Source organism: Grus americana, chromosome 17 (assembly GCF_028858705.1).
Source record: "Grus americana isolate bGruAme1 chromosome 17, bGruAme1.mat, whole genome shotgun sequence".
NCBI classification, from domain to species: Eukaryota; Metazoa; Chordata; class Aves; order Gruiformes; family Gruidae; genus Grus; species Grus americana.
In genome coordinates, this window is record NC_072868.1 from 3570003 (window position 1) to 3587435 (window position 17433).

At 54.1% G+C, this 17433-nt stretch overlaps 2 protein-coding genes across 6 annotated transcripts in view; one reads left to right on the plus strand and one right to left on the minus strand.

The window, feature by feature from the left end:
- Positions 1-1117: 1117 nt before the first annotated feature.
- GSS (glutathione synthetase) lies at positions 1118-14337 on the plus strand. 3 transcript variants are annotated; one of them, XM_054845089.1, is made up of 13 exons: positions 1118-1139; positions 1770-1906; positions 3238-3383; positions 4863-4938; positions 5476-5615; positions 5751-5867; positions 6311-6391; positions 8413-8490; positions 10290-10356; positions 11040-11234; positions 11408-11489; positions 11790-11979; positions 12682-14337. In XM_054845089.1, exons 2-13 carry the CDS (start codon positions 1778-1780, stop codon positions 12803-12805), a joined length of 1425 nt encoding a protein of 474 aa, XP_054701064.1. In that variant the 5' UTR covers positions 1118-1139; positions 1770-1777; the 3' UTR covers positions 12806-14337. The 3 variants fall into 3 exon arrangements, with proteins under 3 accessions (XP_054701064.1, XP_054701062.1, XP_054701063.1); XM_054845087.1 differs by lacking the exon at positions 1118-1139 and adding an exon at positions 1194-1239; XM_054845088.1 differs by lacking the exon at positions 1118-1139 and adding an exon at positions 1273-1294.
- Positions 14338-14975: 638 nt separating this feature from the next.
- The window catches only part of ACSS2 (acyl-CoA synthetase short chain family member 2), a 33304-nt gene continuing 30846 nt past the window's right edge, over positions 14976-17433 (minus strand). For all 3 annotated transcript variants that reach the window (XM_054845085.1, XM_054845086.1, XM_054845084.1), the window contains 2 exons: positions 16951-17025; positions 14976-16739 (listed from right to left, as the gene is read on the minus strand). In XM_054845085.1, the coding sequence (XP_054701060.1) occupies positions 16612-16739; positions 16951-17025 (203 nt within the window). In that variant the 3' untranslated portion in view covers positions 14976-16611. The remainder of the gene's footprint in view (positions 16740-16950; positions 17026-17433) is intronic.

Below are 17433 nucleotides of genomic sequence, written 5' to 3' on the forward strand. Positions count from 1 at the left end.
TTGCAGCACCTCTGTCTTCCCCTGCCTGCAAAGGGCGAATTTCGGCTCCCGCGAAGGCAACAGATGAGCTCCAGCACCTGAGAAAGTGCCAATGAGTCAACATGAAGATGTTTTCCATTGCCTTTGGCTCACAGCAGCCTCACATCAGCAAGCCCCTGATGACCTAAAGCCTTCAGACGTTGGCCTAATCCTGGAGACACAACAGCTTTCAGAGAAATCTCTTGTGGGTGCCACCAGGTATTTTGTGATTGATTCAGCAGCAGCAGGAGATGGTTGTCACTGCTTGGACCCTTGTCAAGCAGCAGCACCACAGTCGAGTCACAGGGTCCTGGGCCTCTCTCCCACTGCCCTGCCTGTGAGGATGCTGATCCTCAGGTCCACACCGGTGGGAGGATCAATGCCCTCACAGCAGGCAGGGACCCCGCAGGGAAATGTGCTCAGCATTTACATATTTGCTGGCAATGGATCCATTCTGGAGAACGTCCCTAGCAAGCCCCCACCTGTTCCTCAGGCCGTGGGCGTAGGCAAGGTGCCCACCTCACCTTTGTGACCGCAGTGACGGCACACAGCCCTTGCTGTCCAGCAGGAGCAACCAACCCAGCGCCAAGTCCTGAGCTGCGCCGGGACGTAGCACCTACACCACCACTGCGGGGGGAAGCCCTGCTCCACTCCTCAGGGGTGGTCCTTTCCCAGGGGGCCCACAGACAGCCGCACACCGGGCAGCACCCTGGACACCCCCGCCAAAGCTCTCCTGGAGCCTGCACAGTGCATAGGTGCTGTGTCCCTTCTGCGGGGGATGACGTTGTCATGACTCGGAGGGGCTCTGAACTCTTCTCTCCGCAGGTTAGCACCGAGCAGCACCGCCCCTGGAAGCGGAGGAGGGGTCTCATTAGCTTGAGCCCCCCGCTGCGGACGAGCACCCCCAGTACCCACCTCCCCCAGCCTCCGCCAGCGCTGCGCCCGCGCGCCTGACATCACAGCATGACGTCACACGTCCCCGTGACGCGCCCCCACGCCGGGGTACCACGCCCCCTTGCTCCCAGCACGCATGCGCGCTCTCACCTCTTCCCGCAGCTCCTTCCCCCCGCCCCCGGTCAGCCGAATTGGCAAGCGGTGCCGTCGTTTCCCCGCGCTGATAGGTCTGTTGTGCTGCCAATCCGTGTCCGGGGCGGGGCGAGGGTGGGAGGTCTGTCCAATCGCCTAGTGGTGGGCGGGGCGTGCCGTAGCGGCCGGGAGCAGGTAAGGGCGGCGGGTCACCTCCGGGGTCGGGGATCGTGTTCGTTCTGGGGTTCGGGTTCGTTCCCCGCCGGACGGGTTCGCTGCTGGGCCGGGCCCTGGCTGCCCCAGGGCGGGCCGGGCGGTGCTGGCGGAGGGGTGGCCCGGCCCGGCCCTGCCCTGCCCTGCCCTGCCCTGCCCTGCCCTGCCCTGCGCTGGCCGGTGCCCTGCAGCGCCGCGAGGGTCCCGCACGGGCCTCTCTGAGGCGAGCCGCGGCGCCGGCTCGGCCTGGGGGCTCGGCCCTGCCTGGCCGGGACAGGCCACGGGCTCGGCGGGGGGTGTGGAGGTGCCTCCATCCGGCGTGGGGCCTGGGCGCAGCCGCCACCGCGGTGCCTGAGCTGGGCAGCGGGGATGGTGCTGGGCTCTGAGGTGCCCCGGGCCCTCCCGGGCTGCCCCACCACCTTCCCCGCTGAGTGGGCAAAGGCCAGGCCGTGTGTCGGGAAAGCCGGGGAGGCTCTGGGGGCCGGGTGGTGACTTCTGCTCTGCCTCCTCAGTGCTGGCCATGGCTGCGCCGTGGGAAGATGTCCTGCGAAACAAGCCGGCCATCCAGGAGGCAGTGACGGTGGCCGTGGATGCGGCGCTTCTGGAAGGCGTGCTGATGCGGACTGAAGGGGAGCCCAATGCCTCGGATGTAAGTGCTGAGCAGAGTCACGGGACACGTTCTGTCCTGGCCAAGGTGTGAGTCAGCAAAGCCAGAGGAGCATGGGGAGGAGCTGGCTGCCATCCCTGGGTTTGCTGAGCCCTGGTCAATGAGCAGTGTTTTGCAGGGAGCACCCAGCTGCCTGGCTGAAGCACCACCGGCCTGGGGGCTAGAACTCACACCCCGTCCCTCTGATGAGTGCATGACTCTGAGAGACAGCCCAGTGATAACAGGTCCCCTTTTCCAAGGGGAGGAATAGATCTGGCAAGGTTTGGGAAATTGCCAGGAGCCTTGCGTGTATGTGCTGGTGGGAGTTCATCGCTCTCCCAGCCTCGCACTGCACATGTGATCCTCTGAACCAGAGGAGGTGTCTCTCAGAGGGACCTCTGGTTTTGGGCTGCTCCTAGCTACAACTCAGCCTTTGCTCCGTGCCTGGGATGAGGGGATGGGCATAGGAGATGTGTGGGATTCCCTCTGGTGAATTTCTGGCAGCTGCTGGGCTTGGGATGCAGATGGGGAGCTCAGTGTGTTGGAGGGGGATGCTGTGAGTGTCTCAGGAAGAAGTACCCCTGGGTGAGAGGGGTGGGACACCACTGAGGACAGGTCTGTGGGGAGCCTGGGGGCAAGCAGGCAGCTGTGCACGGAGCTGGCAGAGCTGCGAGGAGGGAGGTCTGCACCATGGGGGCTGCTTGTTGATGCCAACCTCATGGTCAGGTCAGGGCTCTGAGGGAACCTCAAAGGAAGAGAGAGCCTGGGAGGAGAGGCCAAACGCACTGCCAATGTCCCTTGGGTCTTGTAAAAATCAGAGCGAATTGGGAACTTCTCTCTGATGTAATATTTGGGCTTTGAGGGTGGCTCTGTGCCTGAGCTGTGGGGTAAGCCAGGGGTCCGGAGTCACCCCTGGGACTCATTAAGCAGGGATCAAAGGAAGTGATGGCCAAAACACAGGACTGGCAAATTCACCTTTTCTCTGAAATGGAGGCATTTTAGAGACAGCGCTCTCCATTTAAGGTGGAAACAGAGCATCCTTCAGAGGGAAGCACTCAGCCTAGCTGGAGCTCTGGAGCAGCTGCTCCCACCTCCATAGTGCCCTGTGGACAGCTCAGAAAGCAAAGCCCTCAAAAGTCAGGGTTGAGCAGGAACAAGGCTGTGTGTCTGACCAGGGTGCACCAAGAGGGCTTGGGGATGGCTTGAGCCCTCAGCCAAGCAGAGGATGTGCCTCTTTGGCCCCACTTAAACTGCGTAGTCCAGGGTGGGTTTCCAGCCCTGTGAACCCTTCTGTCAAGACCTGACTTTTTCTGCTGCCGCATTCTTGTTTGCAGGTGGTAAACTACGCTCCCTTTACCCTGCTCCCGTCCGCAGTACCAAGTGCCCTGTTTGAACAAGCCTATGCTGTTCAGCAAGACTTTAATCTGCTGGTGGATGCTATTAGCCAAAACAAAGAATTCCTGGAGCATACTCTGGCCAGGTAACTTTCTTGCACGTTGCATTTTAATAAAATATTTTCAATGCAAACTATTTATCACCCTTCAGGCATTCCTACCTTCCAGCCATTCGTGTCTGTCAAGCCGAGGTGGGCACTCCTGTCCTCTGCAGGAATTGTCTCCTTTGCTGCATTATTTGTCCTAAGACTAATTTCCATCAGGTCTCTGTGTTTTGAGGTCTCCTTGGGCCTCAGAAGATGGGACATCTGGCCAAGAGTTCCCTCCATGCAATGATCTTCAATTTTGCCAGTGTTTCAAGCTTGTGAATTCTTACTTGTGAGCTCATTGGCCCCTGGGCCTTAAATTTAAATTGCTGGAGGCTTCTTTGAGTCCTAGATGTAGTAATCTGTTTTGGTCTTGTTTTGCATCTGCCTGTGGCTATCCAATAACCACCAGCTCTGCTGCCTACCTGCAGTTATGAAGAGAAGGTGTTTGTTCCTTCCCCCGCACCTACCTCGGATCAGTCACCCCGTGTCCCCTGCTTTCCCAGCTGTGCTGGGGAGGTGACCTGCAAACTTTGGGTGCTGGAGGACTGGGCAGCTCTGGCTCATGAGCTCTGCTGCATTCATCTGTGCAAGTTGTCCTGTGCTGGGGTGACCGTCCCTGAGTGTGGGCCCCACAATCTGTAGGGCTGATGGTTCTCAAAACTCATTTCTCTTCCTGCTGCCCGTTCTGTACTACCTGTCTGTACAGGTCCTGATGGCTCTTGGGCACCAGGACAGAGCAAAGGAGACTTGTCCGGCATTGTTCTTGTTTTTCTAAAGCCTCACCCCTCAGAGCTGTTTTAATGCTTGTGCCTGTTCCAGAGCTGGCTGCACCCAGAGCTTGTGGGGGCATGTTTGTACCTGTGGTTAAGGAATGCAGCGCCTGGGGCTTGTGTGCACTTGGGCACCTACCCTGTGCCACCTCCTGCGAAGTGTCTCAGGGCAGCTCCTTGGGGGTGCTGCTCACAACTGGCTCAGGGATTTGGGACCCTGAAGAAAAGCCAGACCTACTGTAGCAGGGCTGCTGAAGCACTTGGCACCACTGTGTGTGGGATTTGGAGCCCAACAGGATGGGGAATTTGATGAAGCTTGTGAAGCTTCTTCTATGAATTGTGTGTGCAGGCACAGAGAGACTTCTGATTTCTTTCCTGTATCTGCAGAGTTCTGCTGCATTTCTTTGCTTTTGCTTGTGCTGTCTCTCTGCCCTGCAAACGAAAGGCACCTTGGCACAGTGGTGCTTTTTTGTAGAGTAGCTGTGCTGCACAAACTGGATTTGCATTATGGTTGTGCACTGTGGCCCTTGATGAAAAATGCATGCATGGTGAGATGCCTAACAGTGCTGTAGGACTTAGTCTAGCCAGAGCCCTGCCATTTGTGCTAGAAGATGTCCCTGGTAAGGTTTTTTTCTGGAGAGGAATTAATTTTCTTGTTTCTCAGTGGCAGTGTAGGGGGACTGACCTGGTCTTTCCTTCCCTCTAGCACCATCCAGGTAGACGACTTCACAGCTCAACTCTTCAGAATCCACAAGCAAGTTTTGGAGGAAGGCTTGGCTCAGGTACCTCAGGTGGTCAGCAGCTGTGCCCCTCTGCATTGAGGTGGGATTGCCTGGTCTCTGTCTGCAAGCTTGCTGCTGTGGGCTTTGAACTGTCCCGTAGTCAGGCTGGTTGTTCCCTACACTACGATGTCATGGTTCCAGCCTGTGAGCTCAGGACCTTGCCCTGTTTGACAGTCGTGCCCTTTGGTTAGTGTTGCTGGAAGCAGGCCTTGTGTGGGAGGATTTAATATGGTTTATCTTTGTCCTCTGGGACCCTCGGGAGAGTGCAAAGATGTGTGCTGTGTCGGGACCTGTGCCAGACAGGCTGTCCCTGCAGAAGCTCTTTTACTCTCGCGAGTGTTGTTAACTCCTCTGGAGTACTGAGGAGTGCTGTGGGCCCTGAGCAAGGGCCAAAGCACCCACGGACACATCTTGCAGAGGTTTTTTTCAAAATGAAGGTGATGGGATCTGCCCCAGGAGGATTTTGAAGCGAGGTCATCAAAGGGATTTGCAGTTAAAGGCAACAGGAGAACCCACTTCACCTCCCCTCTGTTTCAGTCTGTGTTTTTAGGCATAAACCGCTCTGATTACATGTTTGACTGTGGGGTGGATGGGAAACCAGCTCTGAAGCAGATAGAAATAAACACCATTGCTGCCAGCTTCGGAGGCCTCACCTCCCGCACTGTGGCGGTTCACAGGTAAGTTGCAGCAGCTGTACCGCATGGCCTGCTGCACTCTGTGTCTTTGTGTGTTCTCCAAACTCCTGTTCCTTAGGTCCAGTCGGGGGCTGTCATGGCATTTTCAACTTTTGGGGGTTTTTTTTTGTCCCACAGGCGGGTGTTGAAAGTGCTGGGAAAGTCTGAGGAGGCATCACGCCTCCTGCCCAACAACCCATCAAAAGGGCTTGCCTTGGGTATTGCGAAAGCCTGGGAGCTCTACGGCTCTCAAAGGTAAGGAGAGAGGGGGTGCTGGAGCCTGAGTTATCTTGTCTCCCCTGGGGATGCACGTTTGGTTTTCAAATCATGCTTTCTGAAAGGTGCCCATTTGCTAGACAAGCTGCTCTCAAAGCCTGTGACACCCTGGGAAGAGCAACGCAGTTGTTTTGGCACACAAGGCTGCTGCGTCGCAAAGGCAGAGACGTGCAGAGGGACCCTGGAGGAATTACCCTGCACAGAGCTCGCTTTTCCTCCTGCCCTTGTGCTTATGCCCCACACTGGTTTGGTAATTACATAGGATCAGTACTACTCTGTGTTCGCATGCTGACCCTTAGAACCACTGGAGAAAACGAGCAGGAGCAGTGCAGGAAGCCTGAATCACAGAGGTCAAAAGTTGGTGATCCTGGGTGCATGTGGGGTGTTTCTGGGTGTAATAATGTCCTTGGTATCTCTTCCAGTGCTGTGGTGATGTTTCTGGTGGAGGAAGTCCAGAGGAACATTTTTGATCAGCGATGTGTAGAAAATGAGCTTTGGAACAGGTAAAGGTTGAATTTCCTGGTATGGGAAGGGAAGGAGATGGTACAGTTTTGGAAAAGGGAAGCAGAGTGAACTGCTGCCAGGTCATGGTGTTTTCCCTCAAGGTAGTTTGTGGGGCGTCTCCAGGCTCTCCAGCAGGCATGGTGTGGCAGCGGGAGTGTAGGAGCAGGCCAGGGAAAGATGGAGGTGTGCAGAATCCGTTTGCTTTTTACTTTGTCACCTACTCAAGGATAAAATCAGAACACTTTATAGTTTCTGGGACTGTGAGAGTGTATGTCTTGGTATGTAACACGGCAGCCTTTATCTTGGACTTATCTCTGTGGTCCGTTATGCAGCCCTCTTCAGCGTTCCTTCAGTGGCCTTCTGCCTAGCCTCAGCACCCACCTTCATCTTCTCACCAACCTCCCAAAGCCTTTCACCAGCTCTTCACCGGAAATACCGGCAGCCATCAAAGCCTCTGGTCTCCAGGGCTGATTCCTTGCTGATTTTGTGCCTCTGTAGTCCTCAGAGCTGCACCAGTGGTAGCTTTGTGGGCCAAGTCTCTTAAAATCATAGAACGGTTTGGGTTGGAAGGGACCTTAAAGATCATGTAGTTCCAACCCCCCTGCTACGGGCAAGGACACCCTCCACTAGACCACGTTGCCCAAAGCCTCATCCAACCTGGCCTTGAACACTGCCAGGGATGGGGCATCCACAACCTCTCTGGGCAACCTGTTCCGGTGCCTCACCACCCTCACAGTAAAGAATTTCTTTCTAACATCTAATCTAAATCGACCCTCCTTCAGCTTGAACCCATTACCCCTTGTCCTGTCACTACACTCCCTGATAAACAGTCCCTCACCAGCTTTCCTGTAGGACCCTTCAGGTACTGGTAAGCCACAATTAGATCTCCCAGAGCCGCCTTTTCTCCAGGCTGAACAATCCCAACTCTCTCAGCCTGTCCTCATAGGAGAGGTGCTCCAGCCCTCCTATCAGCTTCGTGGCCTCCTCTGGACTCGCTCCAACAGCTCCATGTCTCTCCTGTACTGGGGCCCCCAGAGCTGGACGCAGCACTGCAGGTGGGGTCTCACCAGAGTGGAGCAGAGGGGCAGGATCACCTCCCTCGGCCTGCTGGTCACGCTGCTTTGGATGCAGCCCAGGACACGGTTGGCTTTCTGGGCTGCAAGCGCACACTGCTGGGTCATGTTGAGCTTCTCATCAATCAATACCCCCAAGTCCTTCTCCTTGGGGCTGCTTTCAATCCATTCCTCGCCCAGCCTATAGTCGTGCTTGGGATTGTGCCGACCCACGTGCAGGACCTTGCACTTGGCCTTGTTGAACTTCATGCGGTTCGCATGGGCCCACCTCTCAAGACAATAAGAAGCAGAGCGGGGTTAATGAGGGTCCTGCTTGCTTTCTGACTTGGGATTGGGCACAGGGTATTTCATAAAAGTTTAACAAAGCTTCAAACCCATTGTGAAAGATCTGGGCAAAGTAAGTAATGTGGCAGTGGAGTAAAGGAGGAGGAGGTGTTTTGGTAAGGTCTAGCCCTGAGTGGTGCTGGAGCCGTGGGAGGTGCATCGTGCTGCGTCTCCAGATCAGCAAGTCCACACTGCCGCTGTGTGGAGGAAAGACTGTATAGAGTGTGAAGGAGGTAAAACACGTAGGAAGTCACTCGTCTGTCTGCAGCTCTTGGCTTTGAAGCCAGCAGTGGGTGAATCTGTTGTGTAGGGATAAAAACAAACCAAAAAAAAATATTGACTTACCTTAGAAACATTTTAGGAGGTGAAAGGTGAGTATGGAGAAATCCAGGGTGTTTAGTTATGTGTTCTGCTTCCTACACTTTTTGGGCTGGAAACATAGAACTTGTGCTAAAACCAGGCTATTTTGGCCTGTAGGATTCCTCTGGCCTGTAGTACAAAGCCTGAGGTTATTTGTGAAGGAGCCTGCAGATCCTCCTTGCTGGAGCCACCAGTTCCAGCTCTGATTTCTAGCTCAAGTAACTATGCCTAGCCTGGTGACTGTCCAACTCCTCTCTTAACAGGAATATTCGGGTCATCAGGAAGCGATTCAGAGATGTGTTTGAAAAGGGGTCTCTGGATGATGCCAAGAGGCTGTATATGTGAGTATGAGCCAAGGTGCGCGTTCCTGGCTGTGTGTTGGGCACACAGGGCTGTAAATGAGAATTTTCAACCAAAGCCGGTGGTATGTTTTGAGTGTAAATGGTGACTTTCTGAGACAGCAGTTCTCTTCTGTGCTCCAGGCTGCTGCCGCTTCCCCTTAGAGCTGAAATGATTTTGGTTTTGCAGTGGTGAGATTTTGCATACGCCTATCAGTCCCTTACAGCTGGAAACACCATTTCCCTCCTTCAAGCAGCAGTTTTCAGAGCTCTGTGGGATCTTTACTTCCTCCACATACATCTGCTATGAAAAGTCCTGGCTATTTCAGAGGCTTCCACAAAGACATTTCCTGTTTACTGTTCACGTGATGCTCTGCCAGTGGGAGTTGGGCTGGGTTATTAGTGCTGGAGGAGGAAGCATTACATGTCCTTACGGTATCTGTTGGTTTTGAGTGCACTCAGCATCTTGCCCGCTCCCTGTGGAGGTCAGGACATGCTGGCAGTTGCTCCCAAGTGTGACGTTTATCCTATTTCCAGGGTAACGTGCCTGGAGCTGTACAGGCTTAAAGGAAGATATGGTTTCATGCCAATGTTTTTTTTTTTTTTCTGTAGTTAGGCTGATTTTTCCATGATTTGACCTTAGGTGCCTCTGCTGTGTTTAATTCACAAATACATATGTCGTCGCCGGACAGTTAAGGGGAAAGTGTATCCACTGTACTTCCTCCAGAGCATCCTCTCGCTGAATGCCTTTATGGTCATGCTGCCTGGCTGCCAGCAGTTTTCCTGCTGCTTTCCCTGACCGCGCGCGCACAGTTTGTGTGGCCAAAGCTTGGGGGTGCAGTGCTATGGGTGTGCTGACAGCCCTGCTCTGGCAGGATGTTTTGGTGTCTGGGCAGGTTGTTGAGTTGGTGTCCTGCCTTGAATTGCCACCAGAGAAGGATCCTGTTCCTTCCCAGCTTTGAGAATCACAGAACGGTGGGGGTTGGAAGGGACCTCTGGAGATCATCCAGTCCAACCCCCTGCTAGAGCAGGATCACCCAGAGCAGGTTGCACAGGATCGTGTCCAGGCGGGTTTGGAATCTCTCCAGAGGAGGAGACTCCACAACCTCTCTGGGCAGCCTGTCCCAGTGCTCGGTCACCCTCAGAGGGAAGAAGTTTTTCCTCATGTTCAGATGGAACTTCCCGTGTTCCAGTTTGTGCCCCTTGTCCTGTCACTGGGCACCACTGAGAAGAGTCTGGCCCCTTCCTGTAGACATCCACCCTTTAGATATTGATAAGTATTGATGAGATCCCCTCTCGGTCTTCTCTTCTCCAGGCTGAACAGACCCAGCTCTCTCAGCCTTTCCTCATAAGAGAGATGCTCCAATCCCTTCATTATCCTTTAGCTCTCAGCTGGACCCATTCCAGTAGTTCCTTGTCTGTCTTGAACTGGGGAAGAAAGAATCTCCCAGGCCTGGCTCCCGATGGCAAAACTACTAAAAAATTAGGTTCTTACTTCCCTGCTGGGCTGGGTGCCTGAGTTATTGAGACTTTGGTGAGTCAGGGTGGAGGCCAGGTGTCAGCTCCCTCTGTCTCAGGACAAGGCAACCAGCCTGGGGCTCGGTGGAGAGGAGCTGGGGCTTGCAGTCCTCAGCTTTCTCTGGCAGAGCCAGCTAGGAGCAGAACAGCTCAGGAGGCCGAGGAGAAGGGACAAATGCTGTAATGCATTGTCTGCCTGACCCTGTCACAGCTCCCCTGGTGCTGGGGGCGGGTTTAGGCAGGGGTTGGCCTGGTTCTGTCAATGCTTCTGGTTTCTGTTCCAGGGATGGCCAGGAGGTAGCGGTGGTGTACTACAGAGAGGGCTATGTGCCAGAGAACTACAACCAGCAGGTCAGTACCAACTGCTCTGCTCCAAGAAGCCACCCACGCTGTGTTTTTGTGCCCGGCAAGTTTGAAACGCCCTGTGATCCCAGGGGCACCTGTCCTGTCCTGGGTGGGGTTAGTCCTGTGCCGTGTGGCTGATGGCACTGGGGAGCTGTGACTCCACAGCGCACGTGGGTGTCCCTGGCGCTCGCGCAATAAGAAAAATGAGTGGCTTTCTTCTCCAGTAACCACTCGTGGTGACCTCTTACCGCAGCACTGAATTGCTTCTGTACAATGTGGGTTAACACAGGTATTAGCACCTGCTTAAAGGGTTTAAACTTGACCTACAGATAAATTTCTGTCCTCTACTAGGACTATTAGGCTGCAGGTAATAATAATACAGACCAGATTTTGCTGTTGTCTGGAGGTGGCAGCACTGGACAAGCTGGAGAGGGGGCACAGGCAAAGGCAGTGGGCTAACCGGGCTGTGCTGTTTCCAGAAGTGGTGGGAAATCCATGTGTGAATGTCTCCTTGTCTCCAGAGTGCCATCCCCACCCCTGTTCCTGCCAGGCAGGGAGGGAGGAGGCAAATCATATGTCAATAATTGAACAGAGTGGAGAAAACTTTTTTTTTCTGTTGGGTTGTGTGTGGGGGGTTGTGTTTTGTTTTGTTTTTTCTTGATGGGATGGCTGCTCTCTTTCCATCTCAGAACTGGGAGGCACGGTTGTTGCTGGAGAGATCAAGGGCAGTGAAGTGCCCTGACATTGCCACCCAGCTTGCAGGCACCAAGAAGGTCCAGCAGGAGCTGAGCCAGCCAGGGATGCTGGAGAGATTACTGCCCGGCCGTGCCGAGGCTGTCGCTCGAATAAGAGCAACGTTTGCTGGACTCTATTCCCTGGACATGGTGAGTGTGAGTGGGGCTGGAGCAGGAATGAATGTGCAGCGCTTGGCCTGCGTGATGTTTCTCTTTGGTTAAGAAGACAAGAGGGCTTTGTTGCGGTCTCTGGGGGACCCTGTTGATTCTGCTCAACCCCTGCTCCTCCCTGATGCTTTGGTGTTGCTGTCCTTTCCTACCAGGGCGAAGAGGGTGACAAGATAGCTGCTACAGCTATTGCTGACCCCAACCGGTTTGTGCTGAAGCCACAGCGAGAAGGTGGAGGTAGGAGCTGGACTGAGTCCATGTGGGTTTTCACCGTGGTTCATGCTGTATCCAGGAGAAGCAGTAGCTCTGTGATGGCTTCTGGGCCTGTGCTGAGGGATAGAAGGTGGGTGGGGTGGCTGGTAGCCACTTGTAGCTGTGGGGACTAGTCATGGCAGTAAGGCAGTGCTGCTCCTGGGGGAGCTCCCTTGGCCTCAGGGGTGTGGGGAGGCAAAGGCTGGGTCTGTTTGAGGCTGCATGGCTGGGGTCAATGGCCTCTGCTGTGCTGGGAAGTGCTTGACTTGCTGGTTTTGTCGTCAGGGAACAACCTCTATGGTGAAGAGCTCAGGCAGGTTCTGGAGAAGATCAGAGACAGCCCTGAGAGAACCTCCTACATCTTGATGGATAAGATCAAACCACAGCCATCGATGAATTACTTGCTGAGGGCTCACAGTCCCCTAGAAGTGTCTGAGTGCATCTCAGAGCTTGGTATTTTTGGTGTCTATGTCAGGTGAGAAACGTGCTTGCATTAGGCATGGTTACCTCCTCAGCCAGCACCTGGGCTGGGAGCATTTCCCCTCTGTGCTGTCCAAGCGCAGCAGCAAGGCAGATCTCTCTGGAGAGGTGGAGGTACAGGGGACAGATATGACTGTTCAGTCTCTGCCCTGTCACAGCTGAGCACTGTGTTCAGATGCTGAACTGCTGCTCTGTACCTGCTGCCAAACAAGTTTTTGAAAAACCGCAGAGCTGATGCTGGCCACGTGGAACTGGTGTGTCTCATCCCTGATTTCTGGGAGCACTTCTCAGGTTCTGGATGCAGCCACATGCTTTTCTGAAGCCCTGGTGATCTCAGAAATATCTGAAGGTTTAATGTAGGTGTGTTCAATCCTAAATAGCTGCTGCTTTTGTTTAAAACCCTCATGGCCCCATAGAACTGTTTCCATAGCTTATAAATTTTAGAAACAAACATATTGTGGCAGTGTTCAGAACCTGACACTGCCTGTGTGCAGAGCAGTCAGCCCAAGGTGGCCCAGCTGAGAAAGGGCCCCGACAGTGGCAGGCACAGGACAGGCTGCGACCTCTGCATTAGCCCTTTTACTGGCCAGTTACCTGCCCTGTGCTGTGGCAGAGAAGGTGAATTAAATTGTCCAAGATGGAAGAAATGCCATAAGCTTTCTGCTCTGCAAGTGCTCAGTTGCCCTTTTCTTTGCAGACAGGGCAAGGAGATGGTGATGAATGAGGCTGCCGGCCACCTCCTGCGGACGAAGGCCATCCAGCACGCAGATGGTGGGGTAGCGGCAGGGGTGGCGGTGCTGGACACTCCTTACTTGGTGTGAGGAGGCGATGCCACATCCCGCTTACCTCGCTCTGGTGCCTGAAGAGCTGATCTGCTGCAGCAATGGTCTCCGTAGGGTGTGCTTACCAAGGTCTGAGGGGTTGGGGACTGCCAGGAGGGACTGTGTGGACACAACTGCTCAAGCCCCAGCCTCTCCTCTGCAGATCTTCCTGCAGGAAGAAGGAACTCCCTTGCTGTGCCCTGCCCTGTCCCAGCTGTGCCCTCCTACCGTAGGGACCTAGCCTGCAGGCAGGGGTCTGTACAGCAAAGCTGAAGGGTGAACATGCCCCAGCAGGCGCTGACACTGTTCCCAGTTTCATGCTCCTTGATGCTGCATTATTGCTAGAGACACAGAAACCCAAAACCGGGGGAAGGGGAGGAGAAAGGTAGATGTGGAAGTAACAGAAAGTGCCTCAGTGCTGTCCAGGTTAAAGAGGGGAGGTAGCTCCCCATGCCTATGGCCCCTCCACCCCTCCTTCAGGTCCTCCTGCTGCCCTCATTTCTACTTTTCCCTCTGCCTGAGCATCCTCTGCGTTCCTGCACGAGGGACATGTGCCTTGCTCTAATTTGTCCAAGGGCCTCTTGCTTTTGCTTTGCCCAACTCCCTGGTTTGTTTTGGTTTTTGGTTTGGGGTGGTGGGTTTTTTTTTTTTTTTTTGGACTGGACCCTCATCCCAACCACAGGGCAGGCAGCAGTGCAGAATGTGTCTGGCAGGCCCTGCCCTCCCCAGGGGAGGGCTGCATCAGCTCCCCTTGCCTCCTGCAGCTTTGGCCAACACATCCCCATGGATTAGCACAAGAACCCCTCAATGATGGAGGCAGATTCCAGCGCAATGCTGAATCAGAGCCTTGTGTCGATAAATCCTGAATCCCCAAGGGCTCGTGCCAGTGCACCTGGCTGCAAGTCGTGCACTGAGCAGTGTCGTCTGCTGCTGCATGGTCAGCCCAAGAGCAGTGTCAGGGAGCCCCAACCTCAGTGATGGGCCTGCTGGGATGTGGAACAGGCTGAGTCTGGGAGCTTTGTGGGGGGGAGTGACTGAATTGCAGGAGAGGCAGAGCGGGTGCAGCCCCAGCTGCCAGGGGCTTCACTCTGGGACCAGCACTGGTGGAGGGCAAGACTTGTCGCCTTCCAGGCTTCATGAATCAGTGGAGGGTCACAGAGACGTGCAGGCTTTCCCTCCCATGGGTTTTTGCCTCTTCCTCCAGCCCCTCTTCCTCCTTAGTCAAGCAGTTCAAGGGGAAACATGAGATGCAGTGCCCTGGTGAAGCAACTTCAGCGCTACCCTTCAGTGACACCAGAGAGCAGCAGCAGAAAGCCAGAATTGCTGAAGAAGGACCACGCTGATTGACAGACTTGCACCCTGCCAGGCACGTTGCTGCGGCGGCACTGGGTGCTTCAATCATCAATCCTTCACCCTGGAAAGAGTTCAGTTCCGTAAGTGTGACTGATGCTGTGATTCCTGGGTGCCTGTTTCGCTGTATGTGGGGGTGGTGATTACCCTCACCCAGAGATTAAAACATATGTGCAATCTGACTGCTGCTCTTGTGCCAGTTCTGTCCGACTAGAGACGAAGGGGAGGGGTTTCCCTCCTCCCTGGCCAAGCGCATGCATGTGCATAGCCCTTTCATCTACCTTCACACTGGGGGCAGCTAAAGCCACCCCAGCTGTAAGGCTGCACAGCACCATGTTGGAGATGTGTCTGCAGTGCTGGCCCAGCACAACCAGTGGACAGAGCTGCTGGTGGGAGGGGTGCCAGGTACAAGTCTCCAGGGGAAAGCATCCTCAACCCAGAGCAGTGAGAGCGCAAGGTTACCTGCAGCTGTGAGGAGCAGGAAAGCACTGTAACCACCCCTGAGCTGCTGGTGAGGCCTGAGCCCAAGGTGACACCAGGGACCGCAGAGCAGAGGCAGGTGTCCATTGCTGTGTCAGGGTGAGGACCAGGCCTGGTGCTGAGGCAGCTCCCAACAGCCCCGAGGTCTCCTGGCTGCTCAACGCTCCCTGGTGCTGGTCCTGCACGGCAGGGTTGATAGCGCTTTCCATGAGTGGACTGTTGTGGCTGGAGACTGGGGAGAAACTGAGGTGCAGGCTCCTGGCCCACTGCAGTTATGGCACAGCAGGTTCAACAGCAGACAAGCACCTACAACCCATGCACACACTCTAAGGCTGTTACATTTTGTTTCCTTAAATTTTATTTGATTTTGCATAAAATTCTAGCTGTCTCCAGCTTAAATTACATAGCAGACAAAGAGTAACAGAGGAAGAGAGATAATGGAGGAACTCTTGTCAATGAGGTGGCACAATCCAGTAGTACAGAGCCGTGGAGGGGGTGGGATGCTGGCATACACTGAGGATGGAGATCACAGACACGAACCACACCAGCGAGAGCAGCAAGTGAGAAGTGAGACTTGGGACTTGGACAACAGCCCACCAGAGCACCCACAGCACTTGCCCTGAGCAACCAGCCTCAGAGGCAGCTGCCTTACCCTTTCCAGCCCAGCCAAAGGGTAAAGCCTGTACATTAGCACTTGCCAAAACAGCTGGTGCAGCAAGTTTTAAAGCCCATTTCTCCTTTGGTTTAAGTGCAAAATCAAACAGCTCACGTGCAATTTTCATACAGACGTTACAAAGGAGGTACCTGTCCCAGCTCAACCCCAGGGCTGGAGTTAAAAGTAATTCATTTGAAGAAGAATGGCTTTGGCAGTACTCATGTGATGTTCAGGCTCTTGGGCTAGAGGTTTTGGGTGGTTTTCCTCTCATCATCATACAGCCATGTCAGATTTAAACAAAAGCTAACTTTAAACATCTACCATTTTTTCCTTGATGAGAACACATCACTCTAGGACTAGCAGAGCCTGCCTTGGTTTCTTCGCTGTGGTCATGTCATGCCATAACCCAGCGCCTGGTTTGCCTGCAATGGGAAAGGTGCCTCTACATGGCTCTGTTTCCCCTCCACCCTTTGGTATCGACAGCACCCAAAAGGAGCATCCAGCAGCTCAGCCATGAGCAGGTGGCAGCAGTGCACAATGGAGCACATCAGACCAAGACACTTCCCCCCAGACCATTCATGGCTCCCTATCATGTCCATGGCCAGCAAAGGACCCTGGATTGGGGAAAAAATGCCCTGGCTGGCACCGCACAGTTAGGAGTAGCAGATCTTGGTACCAAAGTGCTCTAAAAACCCTATTTAAAGCACAGAGCTCCCTCGAACCTTGCCCCGCTCCCTTTCAGGCTAGGAGACCCCTGCTAGCAACAGGCTTGGACAGCGGATGCAAGACTAAAGCTCAGCTGTACAGTTATGATGTGAGAGTGTTTCTAAGTTCTCCTGCAGCTTGCGGCACTTTGAGTAGAAAAGGAAGCTTAGCTGGCGTGTGGGCAGCGGTAGATGACCCTCCCTCGCCTGCCTGCATTGAGTAACTCCAGCACTACTTCCCCTCCAACCCCCAAAGTTCCTTCCCACTGTGCACAAGGTGCCACATAAATTACATAGTTAATTAACACCATCTACCCAAAAAATAAAATTAAAAATCAAGAACGAGGTGCTGAAAAGGGAGGAGGACGAGTCCCTCTGTGCACGAGGCTGAACCTCAGATGTACAACGCCCATCTGGAACACGATGCACACATTCCTCCGAGGCATGGACACGCTAGCGAGACGCAGCCTCTCCTGAGCCAGCCTTTCCCTCGTCCCTAACATTTGTACATTCAACAGGTGAAGGTTTCCTTCCTGAAGGGCAGACAGCAGTTACTCAAGGGACCTGCTCATCAGGACACTGCTGCTGCTACAGTTCTGCTCAGCAGGGACATGCTGCTACTGTTTAGTGTCACATCTGCTGTTGAAAAGATGTTTTATGATGCCCGGGTTTGCCAAGGTGGAGAGGTCCCCCAGATCTTGGTCATTTTTGGCGATCTTCCTTAATATCCGTCTGGTAATCTTTCCTGTAACGACAGCAGGGAAAGGAACGCAGGAGTCAGGATCTCTTCAGCATCCTTAGCAGGAGTGAGGAGTGCCCAGACCTGCAGCATCCTGCTTGCCCTGAGGTTGCTCCTCCCCAAATTTGAGTGGCACTGGACAAGCAATTTAGGGCTGATTTCCTTCCCCTGGCAGGAACTACTCAGTCCTCCCCAGCACAGTCACTGGGCCCCTTACCTGAGCGGGTTTTGGGCAGGCTAGGGGCATACTGGATGTAATCAGGCGTTGCTATTGGGCCGATTTTTTCTCTGACTGTAAAAAAGAAAAAAGAAAAAAAAGAGAGATTTTCATTGCAGGCACTTGGAGATACCACACATGTCCTCTTCAGGCAGGATGACCAAGACAAGACACGCAGCACTCAGCACTGCTGCACCCGAGCCTCCAGGCTGTGGGAGGGGGCAGCAAGACCTGCAATGCCAACAGGGCTCTAAGCACATCTTCCCAAAGGCAAGAGCACTCAATTTTTCATTCTCTCCATCTTCCAGAGGATCTACAATGGCTGTTATCACTATTACCATTTTGATAGAGCAAAGACTGATTTGTTGTTGGGTTCCTACAGAGAAGAAGCTGCCACAGGTCCGTTTCATGTATTAAATGCTGCAGTCTGTCGTGGCCATGAAAGAGCTCCCGTGAGACCAGAGCGCAAACATCCACAGCACT

Excerpts from the sequence above, each read along its gene's own strand:
- GSS (XM_054845089.1), top strand. The coding sequence starts at position 1,778 with ATGGCTGCGCCGTGGGAAGATGTCCTGCGAAACAAGCCGGCCATCCAG. Across the intron at positions 6,392-8,412 it reads GAAAATGAGCTTTGGAACAG|GAATATTCGGGTCATCAGGA; the intron begins GTAAAGGTTGAA and ends CTCTCTTAACAG. Across the intron at positions 11,235-11,407 it reads GACTCTATTCCCTGGACATG|GGCGAAGAGGGTGACAAGAT; the intron begins GTGAGTGTGAGT and ends CTTTCCTACCAG.